This window comes from Ceratotherium simum, chromosome 36, assembly GCF_057802395.1.
Source record: "Ceratotherium simum simum isolate JZ-2026a chromosome 36, ASM5780239v1, whole genome shotgun sequence".
Classification (NCBI taxonomy): domain Eukaryota; kingdom Metazoa; phylum Chordata; class Mammalia; order Perissodactyla; family Rhinocerotidae; genus Ceratotherium; species Ceratotherium simum.
Window position 1 is genome coordinate 23,666,310 of NC_141935.1, and position 17,338 is coordinate 23,683,647.

General features: G+C 58.0%; 1 protein-coding gene and 1 pseudogene across 5 annotated transcripts in view; one reads left to right on the forward strand and one right to left on the reverse strand.

Moving 5' to 3' along the window:
* The window catches only part of LOC101398314 (mechanosensitive cation channel TMEM63A-like), a 34,984-nt gene extending 26,809 nt beyond the window's left edge, over positions 1-8,175 (forward strand). For all 4 annotated transcript variants that reach the window (XM_014794641.2, XM_087424417.1, XM_087424419.1 and 1 more), the window contains 6 exons: positions 1,618-1,780; positions 2,675-2,780; positions 4,190-4,357; positions 5,895-6,010; positions 6,356-6,418; positions 7,552-8,175. In XM_014794641.2, coding sequence (XP_014650127.2) covers positions 1,618-1,780; positions 2,675-2,780; positions 4,190-4,357; positions 5,895-6,010; positions 6,356-6,418; positions 7,552-7,788 — 853 coding nt within the window. In that variant the 3' untranslated portion in view covers positions 7,789-8,175. The remainder of the gene's footprint in view (positions 1-1,617; positions 1,781-2,674; positions 2,781-4,189; positions 4,358-5,894; positions 6,011-6,355; positions 6,419-7,551) is intronic.
* Positions 8,176-9,614: 1,439 nt separating this feature from the next.
* Positions 9,615-16,227, reverse strand: LOC147912365 (epoxide hydrolase 1-like; annotated as a pseudogene). Its single transcript, XR_015550024.1, has 4 exons — positions 16,099-16,227; positions 13,772-13,880; positions 10,618-10,743; positions 9,615-10,023 (listed from the first exon to the last, which is right to left on the reverse strand). The product of XR_015550024.1 is annotated as an epoxide hydrolase 1-like (transcript).
* Positions 16,228-17,338: the final 1,111 nt, after the last annotated feature.

Here is a 17,338-nt window from a genome sequence, read left to right on the forward strand (position 1 = left end):
TTTGAGGTGGGATAGTCTGCTCCCCTTCACCCACTTAATAGTAATACCTATTGTTGAAGAAGGCGCTATGCCAAGTGTTTTATTCTTTTCTTGTTTAATCTTTACAACAAGCTACGAGGTATACACTCATATTAGCTCCATTTTACAGATGAGGAGACTGAGGCCCAGAGATATGGAATAACCTGCCCAAGGTTATCCAGCTGTTAAGAGACAGAGCTGGGCTTCACCTCAGCCCCCCCTTACACTATACTTTAGGTCCTAATAGAGGCCCTCGGCTCGGGATTGACTTTCCCAAAGGACTGTCTGTAGGGAAGGCTGGCCATGCTTACCTGGAAGGACAGAGTGAATTATTTTAAATGGGTTCTTGCTGGTAAGCTGACTCGGGAGCTGGCAGCCACAGGCAGACACATAGACACCAACCAGCTCTTGTCTAGGGTGACAGTGACTTCCAGATTGCTAAATCCAGTGGTCGGCTCTCAATCCACGTCTTATGTGATCTATCGGCAACATCTGACACATTAATTGCGCCTTCCTCCTTGAAACGCTGTCTTCACCCGGCTCTGGGTCTCTCCCACCTTGGTCTCCCATCCCTCGCGTCTCCCTCTCAGCCTCCTTGGCAGGTTCTCCTGCATCTCCCCGAGCTCTAAATGCCAGCTGTCTGAGCGCTTCTGTCAGTCCTCGGTCCACGCCCCCTCTCTAGGTGACCTCAGCTGGACCCTGGCTTTAATGCCACCTGACGACCCCTGAACTCTAACGCCATCTGCCCCTCCAGACTCGCACTTCCAGCTGCCTGCTGCTCCCCACCTGGAGCTCCACTGGGCATCGCAGACTCTACCTGCCCCAAACCACTCTCCTGACGTCTGTCTCCACGTCTGCTGCTCCCACAAACTTCCCCGCCCATTACTCCGGTTTTCCGGTTACTCTGGCAAAAACCCTCGGAGTTCTTCTTGTCTCCTCTCTTCCCTCCACCAGCAAATCCTGACTGCTCTGTCTCTGAGGTGGATCCAGAATCCGACCATTCTCACCTCCTCCAGCCCAACCACCCTCATTCTGCACATGGTGACAGCCTTGCCATCTGTGAGGTCTCCGTGCCCCACGGTCCCTCGGGCAGTCAGAGCTGCTCCGGGCCAGCCTGCACACCTGTCCCTACACCCTGGCCCGCCCGGCCCTGCCCTTGTTCCGTTGACATGTCAGGCATGTTGTATCTGTTGTTTCCTCTGCTTGGAATGCACTCTCCCCTGGTTTGTCGATCTCTCTCTCTTCCCCTCCTCCACGTCTCTGCACAAACGTCACCTCATCAGAAAGGCCTCTCTGACCGCCCTACACAACCTAGTAAACATTGCCGCCCTGCTTTCTCTCCTTCTGGAGCCCCTGTGGCACCTGGCGTGCTGTGCATTTACTTGTTGGTGTCCCCAGCTAGGATGTGAGCACCAGGAGAGCGGGGGAGGGGCTGAGAAAGTGCTGGCACGTGTGTGTGCTGCACACACACCTACTGGGTGGAGGCTGAGTATAACATCTCCTGGACTTTCTGCGCCTGCCCAGCCGAGGGCCCCTCTCTCCCTCCAGTGGGAAGGAGGCTCCTCTGGCTCCCAGCTCACACACTGGCCGGTCCCCCAGGTGCATCTTCCTGCCGCAACAGGGCGCCTTCTTTGTGAACTACGTCATTGACTCGGCCTTCATCAGCAACGGCATGGAGCTGCTGCGGCCGCCCAGCCTCATCCTCTACACCTTCCGCATGGGCATGGCCAAGACGGCCGGCGACCGCAGGAACGTCAAGCAGGTGCGGTGGCGGGGCGGGCCAGGGCCCCGACTCCCTCCAGAGCTTCCAGCGCGGGCACTCACCCAGCCCCTGTGCTCAGTGCTTCTCACCAGGGCACAGGGCCGCCTCTGCGGGGAGCGGAGGTCCGAGGAGCCCGGCGGGAATGTGGCGTGTCTTCAGAATCCTCCACTCTGACTCACAGGTGGAGGAGAGTTGGGAATCTTGCATTTTAACCAGTCTCATCACACCCATCCATACAACTAAAATCAGCAAATTCCTTTTCCAGGAGCAGCTATTTGCATAAACTCTTAAGATCACCATAGGTGTCAAAGGCATTCTGGGCTTCAGGCATTTGTTCTGAGATTCCCTAAACTGGGTGGTGAGGGGTTCTCTTATTCTCCTTTGCCATTGTGGGTACCGTGAGTGGAGAGCTGGAGAAGCACTGCACTCTCATTTATCCTCAGACCCCCAGGAGATGGGCACTGGTGTCCCAACTTTGCAGATGCGCAGAGTAAGATGTAAGGAGGTTAAGCGCCTGGCCCAGGACTCACGGCTGGAAGGGGCAGAGCTGATGTTGGGTCTGACGCCAAAGTCTGTGGGGGGGTCACCCTACAGTCTGTCCTCAGACACACCCTCTCTGCCCTCCAGGGGCTCAAGGGCCTGTGGGTCGACATGAGTCGAACAACAGAAACACTAAGAAAACATAAATCACTGCAGCTTGGAGGTCAGGGGTGAGCTGCGTGAAGCTGGAGAAGGCTTGTGGACGGATGGAAAGGACCTCGGGGGGGCGGGGTAGCTGTGAGTCTCCCATTTCCAGGGTCCCTCTCCACCCTGCTCTCCCGGCACCAGCTGGAGTGCACGGAGGGGTGTTGGGTGGAACAAGCCTGTAAGCGCGTCACCTCCTCCTCCTCCCAGAACCAGGCCTCCCAGTCTGAGTTTGGAGCCATGTACGCGTGGATGCTGTGCGTCTTCACCGTCATCATGGCCTACAGCATCACCTGCCCCCTCATCACGCCATTCGGTGAGTGGCCCTGGAGCTGGTCCTGGGGTGGGTATGATGGCTGATTCTGCCAAGCGCCCAGGACAGCCATCACCAGGGCATTATGGAGCCCCCCCAACGCAGGTCCTCGTGTAGCCACAACCACAAGCTGCCAAGGAGCCCCTTGGGACACCACATTTAATTTCACTTCTCGTGAATTCCTTCCATTAGTCTTCCTCTCTCAGTACTTCTCCTGGTCTGAGGCTCTCTGCCAGCTGACCACTTGATTCCTGGTTGATTCTCCAGCAGCAGCTAGGACAGTGCCAGCAGTGATGACCGAGGCTCTCATGTTTGTGGCCTCTGCTCTGGTCAGTCACCATGGCATCCGCACGGATCATCACATCACAAAGTCCTACAAGGCGGGGCTTGTTTCTGTGCCCTTTTCACAGATGAAGCACTTGATACATTGTTAGTGAGTAGAGCCAGGGTTTGAACTTAGGACTGTTTGACTTTAAAGGCTGAGGTCTTGCAGCTACAGTCATGTGCCACATAGCGACAATTTGGTCAACAACAGATCACATACACTACAGTGCTCCCATAAGATTAGTCTCATGGATTAGCCCCACCATAGCCTAGGTGTGTAGTAGGCTGTACCATCTAGGTATGTGTAAGTACACTCCATGATGTTCTCACAAGGACGAAATCACCTGATGTCATGTTTCTTAGAATGTATCCCATCGTTAAGCGGTGCATGACTGTAACGGAAAACATCAGGAACTGGCAGAAAAATGGAAGACTCTGGAAGGAAACAGAACACCCAAGAGATTGCTGGCAGTGATAGCTGAGGTTTAGGGGTAGGAGGAAGTTTTAGTTTTCCCTGTATATTCTCTTGTACTATTTAAAAAATCTACAGTATCATTCTTTCAAAACCAAAAAAAATTTAAAAGAAGCTGACAGAATAGAAAAGGCAGCACCCCCCCTTGTGTGCCACCCCTGGGGTAAGACCCTCGGGCATCTGTTGACTGTGACGAGTGCAGGGGTCAGCTTGGGGGGAGAGGGAGGGAGAGTGCGAGCACTGAGGGATGGGGGGCTCAGCATGGGAGGGGCCTAGATATCTGGGTGCAAAATAGCCTCTTTCCCCAAAATGATCCTAGAATCTCAGTGTTCCATGGGGACAGAATCAGACACCTCTACTCCTTGGGGTCAGAAAGAGGGCAGGAAGGGGAGGGGGAAGGGAGAGGGGAGGGAAATAAAGGGGAATGGAGGGGTAGGGAGAGAGAGAACACTGCAGCCAGGAGAGGGATTTATGCATTTAGCACAACTTCAGGTTCCTGTGGTCGAACAGCAGACCCAGCCCCAGCTCCATGCACAAGAAGCCACCCCCAGGAGGAAGGGGCAGAGGGGCCCCTGTGGCCCAGCCGGGTCTGCAGCTCACAGCCCCGTCTCTGCAGGCCTCGTCTACATCCTGCTCAAGCACATGGTGGACCGGCACAACCTCTACTTCGTTTACCTCCCGGCCAAACTGGAGAAGAGGATCCACTTCACGGCTGTGAGGCAGGCTTTGGCTGCTACCATCCTGTGCCTGTTCTGGCTCTACTTCTTCTCCCTCCTGCGCCTGGGTGAGGGGCCCTCCTGACTGGGCAGGGGTGAGGAGGCAGACCCTGGCCTCACGTTCCTGCATCCACACCAGTCAGTCAAATCCCTCATTGCTTTAATAGCATCAACTCAGTGTCCAATCACAACGTGGTACCCAGGCTGAGGGCTGGTGGGGTGTCCAATCACAACATGGTACCCAGGGTGAGGGCTGGTTGGGTGTCCAATCAGAGCGTGGTACCCAGGGTGAGGCCTGGTGGGGTGTCCAATGAGAGCGTGGTACCCAGGGTGAGGGCTGGTTGGGTGTCCAGTGAGAGCGTGGTACCCAGGGTGAGGGCTGGTTGGGTGTCCAATCAGAGCATGGTACCCAGGGTGAGGGCTGGTTGGGTGTCCAATCAGAGCGTGGTACCCAGGGTGAGGGCTGGTTGGGTGTCCAGTGAGAGCGTGGTACCCAGGGTGAGGGCTGGTTGGGTGTCCAATCAGAGCGTGGTACCCAGGGTGAGGGCTGGTTGGGTGTCCAATCAGAGCGTGGTACCCAGGGTGAGGCCTGGTGGGGTGTCCAATCAGAGCGTGGTACCCAGGGTGAGGGCTGGTTGGGTGTCCAATCAGAGCGTGGTACCCAGGGTGAGGGCTGGTTGGGTGTCCAATCAGAACGTGGTACCCAGGGTGAGGGCTGGTGGGGTGTCCAATCACAACGTGGTACACAGGGTGAGGGCTGGTTGGGTGTCCAATCACAACGTGGTACCCAGGGTGAGGGCTGGTTGGGTGTCCAGTGAGAGCGTGGTACCCAGGGTGAGGGCTGGTTGGGTGTCCAATGAGAGCGTGGTACCCAGGGTGAGGGCTGGTGGGGTGTCCAATCAGAACGTGGTACCCAGGGTGAGGGCTGGTTGGGTGTCCAATCAGAACGTGGTACCCAGGGTGAGGGTTGCTTGAGTGCAGCATTGACAACCCAGTTCCTGAGCTGGCCTGAGCTCAAGTGCAACCCTGGTGAAGGCCAGGTCGATTGCCCCAGACAGCCTTAGAGAGAAGACAGTCCCTTTATAGGCTGTGAAGGGGCTGAACCAGAGGAGGTGGGAAGCTGGTCCCGATTGCTTTTGTGGGTGTGGATGGGCTCACGCCCTCACACCTCACAGTGTGGAGGAGGTGGGGCACGTGGGAGGGAAAACTGACACTCTTGGGAAAAGAAAAAGGCAGAGGAGGTGTGTGACTCTGCCCCGGTCAGGTAGGGGAGCCTCCATCCTACCTAGCCCAGGACTCTGGAGCCTGGAGGAAACTGACCTGGCAAGGAAGCTGGTAAACTGCCACTGACTTGGTGTCCCAGTTCCTGAAATCTGACCAGGGATAATACCACCCTTCAGTGGGTCACTCTGTGTGCTCCAGGCTGTGAAGACACCACCCCAGCTGCTGGAGGGGGTGGGGGGTGATGCCATCTCTTTATTTTCTGCCTGAGGGAGAAGTCACACACAGTTCCTGCACGAGGGTGGCCCCTCTGCCTCAGCAGGGTGAGGGTGAGTGGCAGCCCTGCCCCCCCGCAGCCCCCAAAGCCGGACCTTTTGTCCACAGGTCCGAGGGCCCCTCCCAACATGTTCACTTTGCTGGTCCTGCTGCTCACCATCCTGGTCGGCCTGGCTTACACCTGCTTCGGATGCTTTAAGCACCTCAGCCCTCTGAACTACAAGGTAAAGCCCCTCCCTCGACACTGCCCAGCGGGGCCTGGGAGGAGAAGACCGTGAGTTCACCGTCCACCCCTCCTCCACCCCTCCACGTGTCAGCACGTCAACAGCCTTCTGCAGGTTTTATTTATCCACGGGGAAGGCATGGGTGGTTGGGTACTATGTGTAGCTTCCCTCCACACCACCTTCCCTGCTCCCTGCAATGCCCCCCATCCTCTCTTGGGCTGCCGCTGGGAGCCTGCTGCCAGCTGGTACTATTGTTCTGGGTGTTAACAGTCTGTTTGTTTGGAGGGTGTTAGTTCAGGAAGATCAGTTTTGCTTATCATTGCAAGGTTTTGCTCTTATCTGCAGACAGAAGAAATGGCAAGTAACACAGGAAGCAAGGCAGAGGCCCACGTGCCTCCACCCTTCACAGTAAGTTGTGGTTCTTACCCGGGCACCAAGTCCTTGCAGCCATCACAACCACACGGGCCCTCAAACGTCCTTTGATCGTTCTTGTTAGGTGATTAGTTTTGCCACGAGGCACGCCCATCCCCCTTCTGGTCCCTGCTCACTTTCCTTCTCTGCACACTTAATGCCTGGTGAGTGTGGGCCTTCAGTGAGCAATATCGCAAGGCCCTCTGGCCTGATGAAGCTCCATCTTGAGCATTTCACCAGCCCTTGCCTGTGGGAGGTCCCCTGCCAGTCACCAAGAGGGTGTCGCACCAACTCCCCTTTGAATTCAACAAATGAACCTTGCACCTGCCTGGGAGGATGGCACAGTATTAGAAGGACACCAGGACTCCTTTCCTTCCTGGTTCTCCCTGCTTCCAGCCTCCAGGGTCCTGCTCCTGGGGGTGGAACTGGGAAAGGAAAATGGAGTCACAGGACCCCAGGACTGTGACCGCTGCCTTCCTGACAGACCCAGGGCCAGGACAGCGGCCCGTCTCATCAGCAGCATTCTTCTCAGTGGCCGCCGCCCGGGTGTCAGGCAGTCTTATCAGTGTCTGTCCTTGCACCAGCCCCAGGGGAGAAGGTTCTCAGACAGGTTCATTACCCAGAGGCCCCCGGGTGTGACTGTGCCCCCCAGACAAGGGACGAGCAGGACAGGTGGATGAGGGAAAGCTCTCATCGCAGCCCGGGTCTGCCCGGGCTCGGCAGCCAGAGCCTGGGACTGGGAGGAAATATAACTTATGTGGGTTCCTTCAGCTTCCCGGAAGTCCCACTGACGGCATTCTAAGCCTGTCCTGTGTGGGTAGACCTGTTTCCTATATGAAGTGAGGAATTCTAGAATCCAGTGCTAGGAAAAGTTCTGTTTCTGAGAAATCGGGGTGCTTCCTTCTCTGTGGTCACGAGAACTGGGTGATTGTTTGTGTTCTCTGATTAACTCTGGCCACTCGGAAATCCTGCAGTTGGCATTTTTTGGGTCCTGACATCCTAAGTTGATATTTCCTTATGTGTCCGATCTGAGCATTGTATGTATCCTCCTGCTGGAAGGGGGAGGGCAGTGGGGGAGGATGGAATCTCATGGCTGCCCCACCCGAGCACTAACGCCCCATTTTTTGCAGCCTTACGTGCCCCCAATTCTGAGCAACTTGGCCTCCGAGAGAATGGCCCTGTCCCCGCAGCAGCAGCAGACCTCTGGTGCCATCCACAACATCAGTGGGGCCATCCCGGGGCAGGGCCTGGCCCAGAGTCCTGGGGACAGCGTGGTGTCTGCCTCAGGAGGCCTGAGGATGGGCGAGCTGCCAGGCTGGGCCAGGCTCCAGGAGCTGGGCGGTGACACAGGAGGAGAAGCACCTTGACTCCGACCCCAACCCGGACTTCTTTCCACCTGTCTTCGGCACCACTATCATCAACTGGGTGCCCCGGGAAACTTAAGGGTGGGTTTGGAAGCGTTTAACTGTTTTTCCAAGTTGTTTTTTTCCCTTTTGTTATGTTAAGGAGATGCAAACACCAATCACCCTGAACCAGACCAAGCCTCACCACAAGAGCTGTGCCCATGACCTTTGCCTTATTTTTAATGCTAAGATCTCTCCAGGGGGAGCTTAGGCCTTATCACCCTAACCTGCAGTGTATGCGGAACTGTCTTCTCCAACTGAGCCTGCGCAAGCGAATACCCGCCTCTCCCTTTTGAATGTTCAGTCCACATCCAAAATAAAGGTCCTTTCTTGCATTTGTTCAGGCCGCTATGACTTTGGAAATGATTCCTCATAGTCTCCTGTTTGCTGCAAATACACTTTACTTTGTGAGACAACTTGCACTGGTGTAGATAGAGTCTTATTTAACTCACCAGGAGAGCGAACCCACTTGGTTTGGTAACACCACTGCTCTGAAAAGATGGGACCGGGAAGGGGCTCAGGCCCTGGGCTGACGGGAGGGCGGGACTGCCATCGGGTGGTGGTGTTTTCTGGTCACAGCTGCCGAGAGGGGAGCCCGTGCAGCTCCGGCCGCCTGAGGCTCTGCCCATTTCCAGTGCCCCTTCTGCACAAGCGGCCAGCTCAAGCTGGGACGATGTCCCCAGTGATTTTTAGGCAAGATCGTGATTTGGAATCATGTCCCTCCAGACCCATTAGCTCCCATGACTGCCAGGTCACAGGGAGAGGGTAACAAGTGGAAGACCTTCTCCCTTCTGAGCACGCAGACCCCGCCCGCCCTCCCCAGGCGCTCACACAAGTGCACGTGCCGATAACCACAGGGCCTGCAGCTGTCCCGGGCCTGAGACGGGTCCAGACGGTGGTCCAGGCTCATTCCAGCCTCCCCCTCCGTGTATGGAGCCATTCACCCGCCCGTCCCGGGAGAGAGCTGTGGGAGCAGGAAGGGAACGGGCCAGTGCTGGGCTGCAGAGGCTCCTGCAGCTGCGCACGCCTCCGCATCCCGGCGATGGGTCCGTGTTCTTGTATCGCGTTGCCAGGGAAGCTGTGGCGGGGTCAGGGTCGCCCTGCAGCAGGCAGGGACAATGAGGACCACTAATAGAGTGCCCGTTCAGCCGGACTGTGAGATTCAGCCTCTCTCACCTCTTCAGGGCGTGGGGCGCAATCTCCATCCCTCAGCCCCATCTGTGTGCTCCTTCCAAAGGGTGGGGTGTGGCAGGGCTCAGGGCCTCCTCGGAGCCAAGAGAGGACTGTGGCGGGGCGGGGGAGAGAAGGGGGGCGGTGTCTGGGCTGGGTGCAGGGCTGTGCACCACCCTTGGGCTGTAAACCCCGAAGGAAGGACAGGCAGCCCCTTGCCGTTTCTCTCCCCGTGTCATCCCGGGAGCTGGGAAGAGACTTCGGGCGCTTGCTGGGGAAGCCGCCTCCTACTGCCCCCAGGGGGCGCCAGAGGCGCGAGTCGGCGTGGGGCGCGGCGGTGCGGCCGAGCCCTCAAGCCCCCTCTGCAGACCGCGCCCCCAGCGGTCGCTCAGCCTCGGCCTCTGCTCCGAGCTGCCCCGGGCACCGGTAGGGGGCAGAGCGGCGTCCTGGTGCCCCCAGGGGGGCCTGTCCTGCCCTTCCCAGCGGGGGGGGGGGGGACGCCCTCCCCATCCCAGATGCGGACCCGCCAGCACCGCTGGAAGGGGAACCCCTCGTGGGGTCGGGGCACGCGCGTCACTTGGTTCCAGCCGCTTAGAAGTAAAATCGTTTATCGTCAAAGCCAGGTTGCTAACACGTGGCGGGGGGGAGGGGAGCGCGCGTGGAGGCGGTGAGCACGGGGTCCCAGCCTGGGCAGGGGACAGAAGCAAACTCATTCTCAGAAAAGGGGCATCTTCCCCAGGAGGAGACGGGGAGGCCGCCTCCCTGGCAGCCCCCCTCCCTCGGGGAGCTGGCGCTGGGAGACGGGGCTTCCCGGTGAAGGGGCAGGGTCACTGCCGCTCCAGCAGCCCCACGAACTTGCGGATGTCCTGAGCCATCAGCTGCGGCTCCTCGAGGGCGGCAAAGTGGCCCCCGCGGGGCATGTAGGAATAGGAGATCAGTTTCGGGTACTTGAACTTCACCCACTTTTCTGGGGCGTGTAGTAACTCACAAGGGAAGGCAGCAAAGCCGGTGGGCACGTAGACCTTCATCCTGCAAGGGACAGGTCCCCCGGAGGGGTGAGGCTGCGGCCTGGCCCCCCTCTCCGTCCCCCACAGCAGGGTCAGCTCGCCCACCCACACCAAGACATAATGAAAGGGATAGCCCCAGAGTTTTAGCCACTCCCCTCAATTCCACCCCACTAAGGGCCCGCCCTTCTGGAAGGGCGGCCCAGAAAGAGGAGAGATGGAGAACAGGCCCAGAGAGGGACGGGACAGCCTCTACTGCTCCTTTCCCTTTGCTGCCACCTGAGGGTCTCCACCTGAGATTTGGAAAGGGTGCCGGCGAAGTCCCAGACCATCAGTGCCACACCAGGCCCCCACCTTGGCCCTGGTGGAGACCCTGAAGGACATCTGGGGGCCAGGCCCCCTGTTCCCTTGTGAGGTAATTTTAAAGGCACAGGGATTTCTCCCAGCACCCCGACCTTCTTTAAATCGTGTTCTCCTCCTCCGCACCCTGTGCACACCGCAGGCAAGGCTGTACTCCCACCATCAAATGCTCTCTGGTGAGTTCAGGACTGGGTGGTCCCCCTGCCCCTGCCTCAGAGGCCCCTCCTCAGAGGCCCCGCTCTGGCTCAGCCACGCTCACCGCTCATGCTTCTGGGCCAGGTAGCCCTGTCCCAGGTTCTCCTTGTAGAAGCGCTGGGAGGAGGTGATGGTGCCCGTGGTCCAGTAGAGCATGATGTTGGTCAGCAGATCGTCCAGGGAGAACTTCCTGGGAAAGCAGAACCGGAAGGCCACCCTCAGTGCCACGTGCAGTGGTACGACAAACAAGAGCTGCCACTTTCAGGCTGCGAGCACATGCCAGGCGCCCTGCCCATCGGGCGTCCGTCCCCAGACCTCACTACTCGGGGGTATTGTCCCCGTAACACAGGCAGGCTCGGCCCAGGGTCACCACGATGACAGGTAATGCAGGGTTGACCACATACGCGGCAGGCTATGCTGGCTGTCACCGTCATCCTGTGTGATGTCAGCCGACTCCCCCCACACCAGCCCCCAGAGGAGCAGCCCAGGTGGAAAGGAGCAGGCGAAGTCAGCTGAACCCAGGGGCTTTGGGCTGGTCCCTGCCAAATGTCCAGGACTGTGAGCAGGAGGCTCCAAACCCTGCTCAGAGGTGGTGCCCACTCCTGGGCCCTCAGTATAGGCCATCCTCAGAGCATCCTCAGGTGGGCCTGCCCCTACCAGGCGCTGGGCAGAAGCTGGTCTCCAGCAGCCTTCGGAGCTCCTGGACCACCCTGCCAGGCACCACGGGCAGCAGGGCAGGGCTGGCAGCTCCTGGGGCATTTTTATTCACCAGTCTCCAGCTTGTCAGCGTGCCTCCTGCCAAACCTGTGTCACCCCAGGAGGGGGCCCTGGGGCCCTGCAGAGAGCCCCTCACCCAGGGTGGGATGCCCCTTTTTCCCTCCAGCCTGGGAATTGCTGAGCAGGCAGACCCCACTCCGGGAGGAAATATTCATTTGGCACTCACTGTTGGAGCCTGTGGTCTGTGGACTCTGGAAAGCCCCATGTTCTCCTGGCCCTGCCCTCCCTCTCTTGGTGCTGGGCTCCCTCAACCCCCAGCAGCCAGAGCCCGCAGGAGCCCTCCATGGCCTCCCCATCTGTCCACCTCAGGTGCTAGTGCTCACTGGGGGAGCCTCTTGGGCCTCCACTTCTTCCCCTCTGCTCCCCCCCAACTCATCTTCCTTCATTATCAGCACTTCTCCCCCAGAATAACCGTGCACTGCACCCCAGGCCCTCAGGCTCCCATGACATCACTCACCCCTTCAATGCCCTCATCCCTGGGGCCTTCTGCCACCCGGGACCCACCTGACCAACCACAGACCAGAGGGGACCACAGCGCTGCTGACAGGTCCGTTATAAGCATGCTCTCCAATCTCCACTGCCACCTCCTCAGAGGGTCCCAACCATCTGTGTCCTGATGGCTCTGTGCCCACCCACAGCCTCCTGCCATCCCTGCCTTCCTCTTTGAGGAAATGCAAGTCCTTGGAGCAGCAGCTCCCCCAGGTCCTTCCCTGCTTGATTCCAGATTGGGGGGCTTAGGAGAGCTGCTGCCTCCTTGTACTGGCCCTGAATCCCCCCATCCGCCTCCTCGGGCCTAACTCTGTCAGTCACCTCCTCCCTCCACCGCCCACAGTCTGTCAAATGTCACCCCAGGCCTTCCCTCCCCTCCACGCCCTGTCCCCTCTCCCCTCCCTCCCCCACCTCCTCACCCCTGCACACTGACACTGTCCACCTGCAGCCGCCCTGCTGCCCAGGCCTCATGGGTGGGGGCCTCTCACTAGCTCTGTCCCCCAGACTCCCTCTCTCCCTCTGGTCCTCCTCCTGTAGCCAACCAGGCTTCTCCCAGCATCCCTGGATGCCGCTCTGCCTACACTCTGTCTGAGGACATCTGCCCCAGGGTTCCACTGCTAATTCACCTCGAGCACAGCGGGAAAATTTCCTCCAGTCTCCCCTCTCCCCGAGCTCCAGATCCGGGGGTCCAGTCACCACGTGGACGTCTCCTCTGGGACATCCTGCCAGCACGTCCCCCTCAGCATGTCCACGACAAAGATGAGCTCCACGTCTCTGCCGAGCCCCTCCCCTGACCCGACTGCACACTCACACACTCACGCACGCAAGTGCACTGGCACATATGCACACTCACACGTGTGCACATCCATCGACCCCGGGTCATGCCCAGTGGGGTGGGGGAAACATATCCCGGGGCGGGGGCTTGTGAGGCTCCTGGAGGACCGCCCTACGGGAACGAGCTCGCGGTCTGGCCCCAGCATGCCTGCTCCCGCCTCTGGACAAGACAGCCTTTCCAGGGACACCTTGCATTTCAATCACTCCAACCTTTGCTTCTGCTTTTCCCTTTGCCTAAATTCCCTTATTCCACCCTTTCCACCCAGCAAACTCCTACTCATCCCTCAAGACCCAGACCAGATAGATTGTCCCAGTCATTTCCCCTCCCTGCCCCTTAGACAAAGCAAATCCCCTTTCTCTGGGCTCCCACAGTCCTTTGCATGTGTCTTTAGAGCTCATTTCTTGAGCACCTGCTGTATGCCTGGCCCTGTTCCAGGGGCTGGGCTGGGGCACGGTCCAGACAGAGTCCTACCCAGAAGGCGGGACCCGGTCTCATTCACTCTCTGTTCCCCACCCCACACTGTGTCCGGTGCTCTGCAGGAATAGACAGGCCTGGGCCCTGGAGAAGGCCGGTCAGGCTGACCGAGGTGAAGCCGGGTCAGGCAGGGACCGGGCAGACGCACTGCAGAGGCTGCAGCCTCTGAGGTTCTGGGAGGCGGGACAGCCCCCCGTCTCTCCGCACCACCCTCCGGGATGGGCCTCCACACACGCGCAGTCCTGTGGCCGTGATGCCAGGCTCTCCAGGGGGTCAGGAGGGAGAGGCCCCGACCGCAACCGCCTCTGGGCAATGATGGGCGCTCACTGCCCTCGGGACTCCCTGGTCCCGGGAGGGGCTCTGTGGCAGAGGGACAGACAGCCTCGAGCTCCGCATCCTCTTCTTGGCCACCCCACTGTGAGGCTTGTGGAAATCACTGGATCTCTCTGTGCCGCCGCCTCCTCATCCAGAGATCGGGGCTCCGCTGGTCACAGGGTGAGGATCTGTGGGTCCTCCCACAGCCCCTGGAACTTGCCGACCATCCCCCCCAGAGGAAGCCACCAGAGATGAGGTTGGAGAGGAGGGTGATGGGGAGGAAGGGGCAGCCGGGATGGGCCGACAGCAGGGGTGCCTGGAGTCTCACCTCTCCAGGCCTCCGTCCTCCAGGTCTCAGAACTCCGAGTTGGTCCAGGTGGAAAACTTCTCTAGAATATAGGCAGCCAGGCCCACGGGAGAGTCATTGAGGGCACAGCCTGGAGCGGGGAGAAGCGAGGGAGCGGCTCAGGCCCAGGCCAGGGAGCTGGGCGCCAGGACTGAGGTGGGGGCAGGAAGCCCTTGTTGGGGCACAGCTCTGCCCAGCTCTCGGGGGCTCCTGCACCCCACTTACTTACCCCTCGGCCCGATAAACAGGGACAATCCCCCCCACTGCCTCGTGGCGATTCACACACTATATGGCAGCTTCCTTCACCCTGAAGGGTCTGTGACTCTGGGTTTTGAGATCCAGATGAGAACTACATCTGAATGCTGTTTTTAAAAAGGTGGGTTTTTTGGGTTCACTATTATCAGTGAAAAATGAGAAACAACCTAGAAGTCTAAACTAGGAGATCAGTTATAAATAAATATTGATCCACCCCTAAGCTAGAATACTGGGCAGGCATTAAAAATGGCGGGGACAACAGCCTGGAGGAATCTCACAAACGTAAGTTGGAGCGAAAGCAGCCACACTCAGAGGAGGCCCCCCTGCAGGAGGCCGTCTCATATGAAGCTAAGTACAGGCGGAGCCCCTCCATCTGTCAGACGTGGGGAGGGTGGTTACCCTGGGGGGGTGGGGGGTTAGTGCCTGGAAGAGGCCACAGGGGCTTCTGGGCTGGTGGGTCACGCTCTGTTTGTTGACGTGAGTGCTGGTTACAGGGATGGATTCCACTGGGGAAAATTCCTCAACCCAAATGTTAGCAAGTTCCTCTGAAGGCTGGGGAGAGGGGCGGTGGGGAGAGACAAGAGGTTACAGGTGATCGGCTTTTCTGTTTTGTGTTTTTCGCATGTTTCAATTTTTTAACAATGAACTTAGATTACTTTTATCCACAGAGGACAAAACTGGTTTTCTAAAGCGCTATCATTATTATCGTGAGCTCCTAACGTGTGTGTGAGAGACGGTCATGAAAACTCATAGAAGACTTTGAAATGGGCAAAATGATTCCTGGGCATCCTCTGGGTGGGACTCGGGAGTTATCTCGTGGACACTGCCGGGGTTATCTGATTCTGTAGGGGTCCCCTCTTCTCTTCTCTTCCAGTATTTTACAGCTCTGTAAACTGTAGAAAACAGAGAGTATGCAAGTGGTTCTTGTTCATAGAGAAGCAAGTGAATTTTGTCCAGAGAGTAAATCCTAAAAGTTCTCACCACAAGAGAAAAAAACACTTTTTTTCCACGTATTTATGTGAGACGAGGGATGTTAACTAAACTTACTGTGGTCATCATTTCACGATATATGTAACTGAAGTCATGATGCTGTCAAGCCTCTTATTTGCCCCCAATATAAAAAATGTTCAAAAACATTCACATAAACTAGTCTTTTTCCCTAAATCTTGCCCTGAAGAAGGACTTTCTAGAAGCCTATTCCTCCTCTCTTTGTCTTCAATTAATTAAGCCAATATTTATTGACGATTTTGCCCTCAGGATGAGACCGACCCTCTTAATCTCAAGTTCATGTGCCCGTTGCACAGAGCGCTGATCATTGAGACATCGGTGCTTGGAGATGGAGAAAGATTTACCAGAGTTGGCCAGAACGGGTGGGCGGGAGCCTCGGTTCGCTCAAATCTGCCTCCCCAAGAACAGGAAGCAGGGGTTTATCGAGCTAAGGGGCTTGGCAGGAGGAGCTTCAGGGAACAAAGGGGTCCCTCCCGATAAGCCCCGGGGCAATCTAACTTCTGGCTGCTGGGGGCCGGCTGACGGGTGTTTGCAACCTCCCCAAAAGTATTCTCTTTCTTCTGTAAAACAAACTCAGAAATCCTCTAGACGCCTGAGTCACCCCTCAAGTTAACAACAGCAAATTGGTTTAATATCTACAGTACCCCTCAGGTACCCAGCTTCAGACACCTGAGGGGACAAAGAGGCGCTGCCACAAAAGGAAGCTCCAGTGCAGCAGGGGGACCCCAGGGGAGGGGGGCACTCTGCAGAGCTGTGTTGGGGAGCCCCAGGGCACCCTAAATGCCCCTGCTTTAGGTGGTCCCACAGTGTCCCCACCCCCACCCACAGTGTCCCCACCAAGGCAAGCTGTGGCCTCGGGGCAGCCTGGCCTCTCCCTCTGCCCTCCCCACCTCCCGTGTCTCATTCGCTCTCCCCGGGAGGGTGACACTGTGGACATTGCACCAAGGAGGCTCAGAGCAGTTAAGACCTTGTCGAAGGTCACAGATTGTTGATGAGAGCCCTGAGGGGGCCAGTCGTGGCCGGCTGACCTTGGACAAGTTCCTCACCTGCCCGCTGCCCGGTTTCCATGTCTGTGGGAGGGGCATTAACACCATCCGTCCCGGAGCTCCTGGCGAGGGTCAGCGAGCACCATGCAGGCCCGGAATAAACGCCCATCAACTCCTGCTGTGTCACCTGGCTCCTTCCCGGCCCTCTTTCCAGAATCTGGGCCTCGCCTTGCCTCACCCAACAGACTAACAGACAGCTGTCGGAGGGAGGGTCACAACTCGCCTGAGGCCACACAGCTGGTGAGAGGCCCAGTGAGGACTGCGCCCAGGACTCGCTCTTGCCAGGAAGGGGCTGGATGAGCTGAAACATGGGTCTCATTCCTGCCCAGGGAGCCCCCCAGCTGCTCTGGGAGAACAGGGAGGCCCACTCCCCACCCAGGGGTGTGTCTGCAGACCCCAAGGAGCCACATGGGGCCCCAGGCCTGGAGTCAGGGAGGCTGATGGGTACAGGGTTGGGGCAGCCCAGGGCACCTGGGGCTGGGCTTGGGGGCGTCCCTGGAGCGCCCACAGTAGTGTCTGCCCCTGGGCGGGAAGGGGACAGGAGCTGCCCTGGAGGCCCCAGATGCTGGGCTATACTCTAGAAGTGAACCAGCTCCTGGACTACAGCCTTCATGGTCCTCAGAGTCCCCTTTGGCTCTGAGGCCAGGCTCAGGTCCAGCTCGTCCACCCACGGAGCCCACGTTTTCTCGTTTTCTGACCTCATGTTTTCTCCTGGCCCTCACCTGGCAGCCTGGCTTCTGGTTGGGGTCAAATCCTGGCCTATAGGGATTTCAGGCCCAATCTGATCCATAGAAGGCCAGACTCTCCCCCAGATCCACAGCCAAGGAAGCTAGGCTCCTTCCTCTGCATGACAAAGGATGGGGCAGCCCTCCCTCCTGACGGCTAATCAATCGTTGTAAAAAGTCTGCCAATCCACAGTCGCTTTCTTCTGGCTGATTGCCCAATTATTTTATTTCCCCAGCAAAGCTCTTGAACCCATGCGGAATCCGCATTCGGGAGGGACCTGTGTTTGCAGAGGGATAATAGGTCTGAGGGATTTGTCGTGTGTCTGCCTCTACTGAGCCCCTGCTAGTCCACACTCCATCATCCCCTGTATTAACAGTGTCTCGCCAGAAGGGCCCGGGGGCTGACCCGCATGTTGCAAACAGCCTGAGGTCATGGAAAGAACCGGCTTCTCTCTCTTCCTAAGTGATCTCGTCCAGTGTCACGGCTTCATGTGGCATCCACTCACTCCTGACTC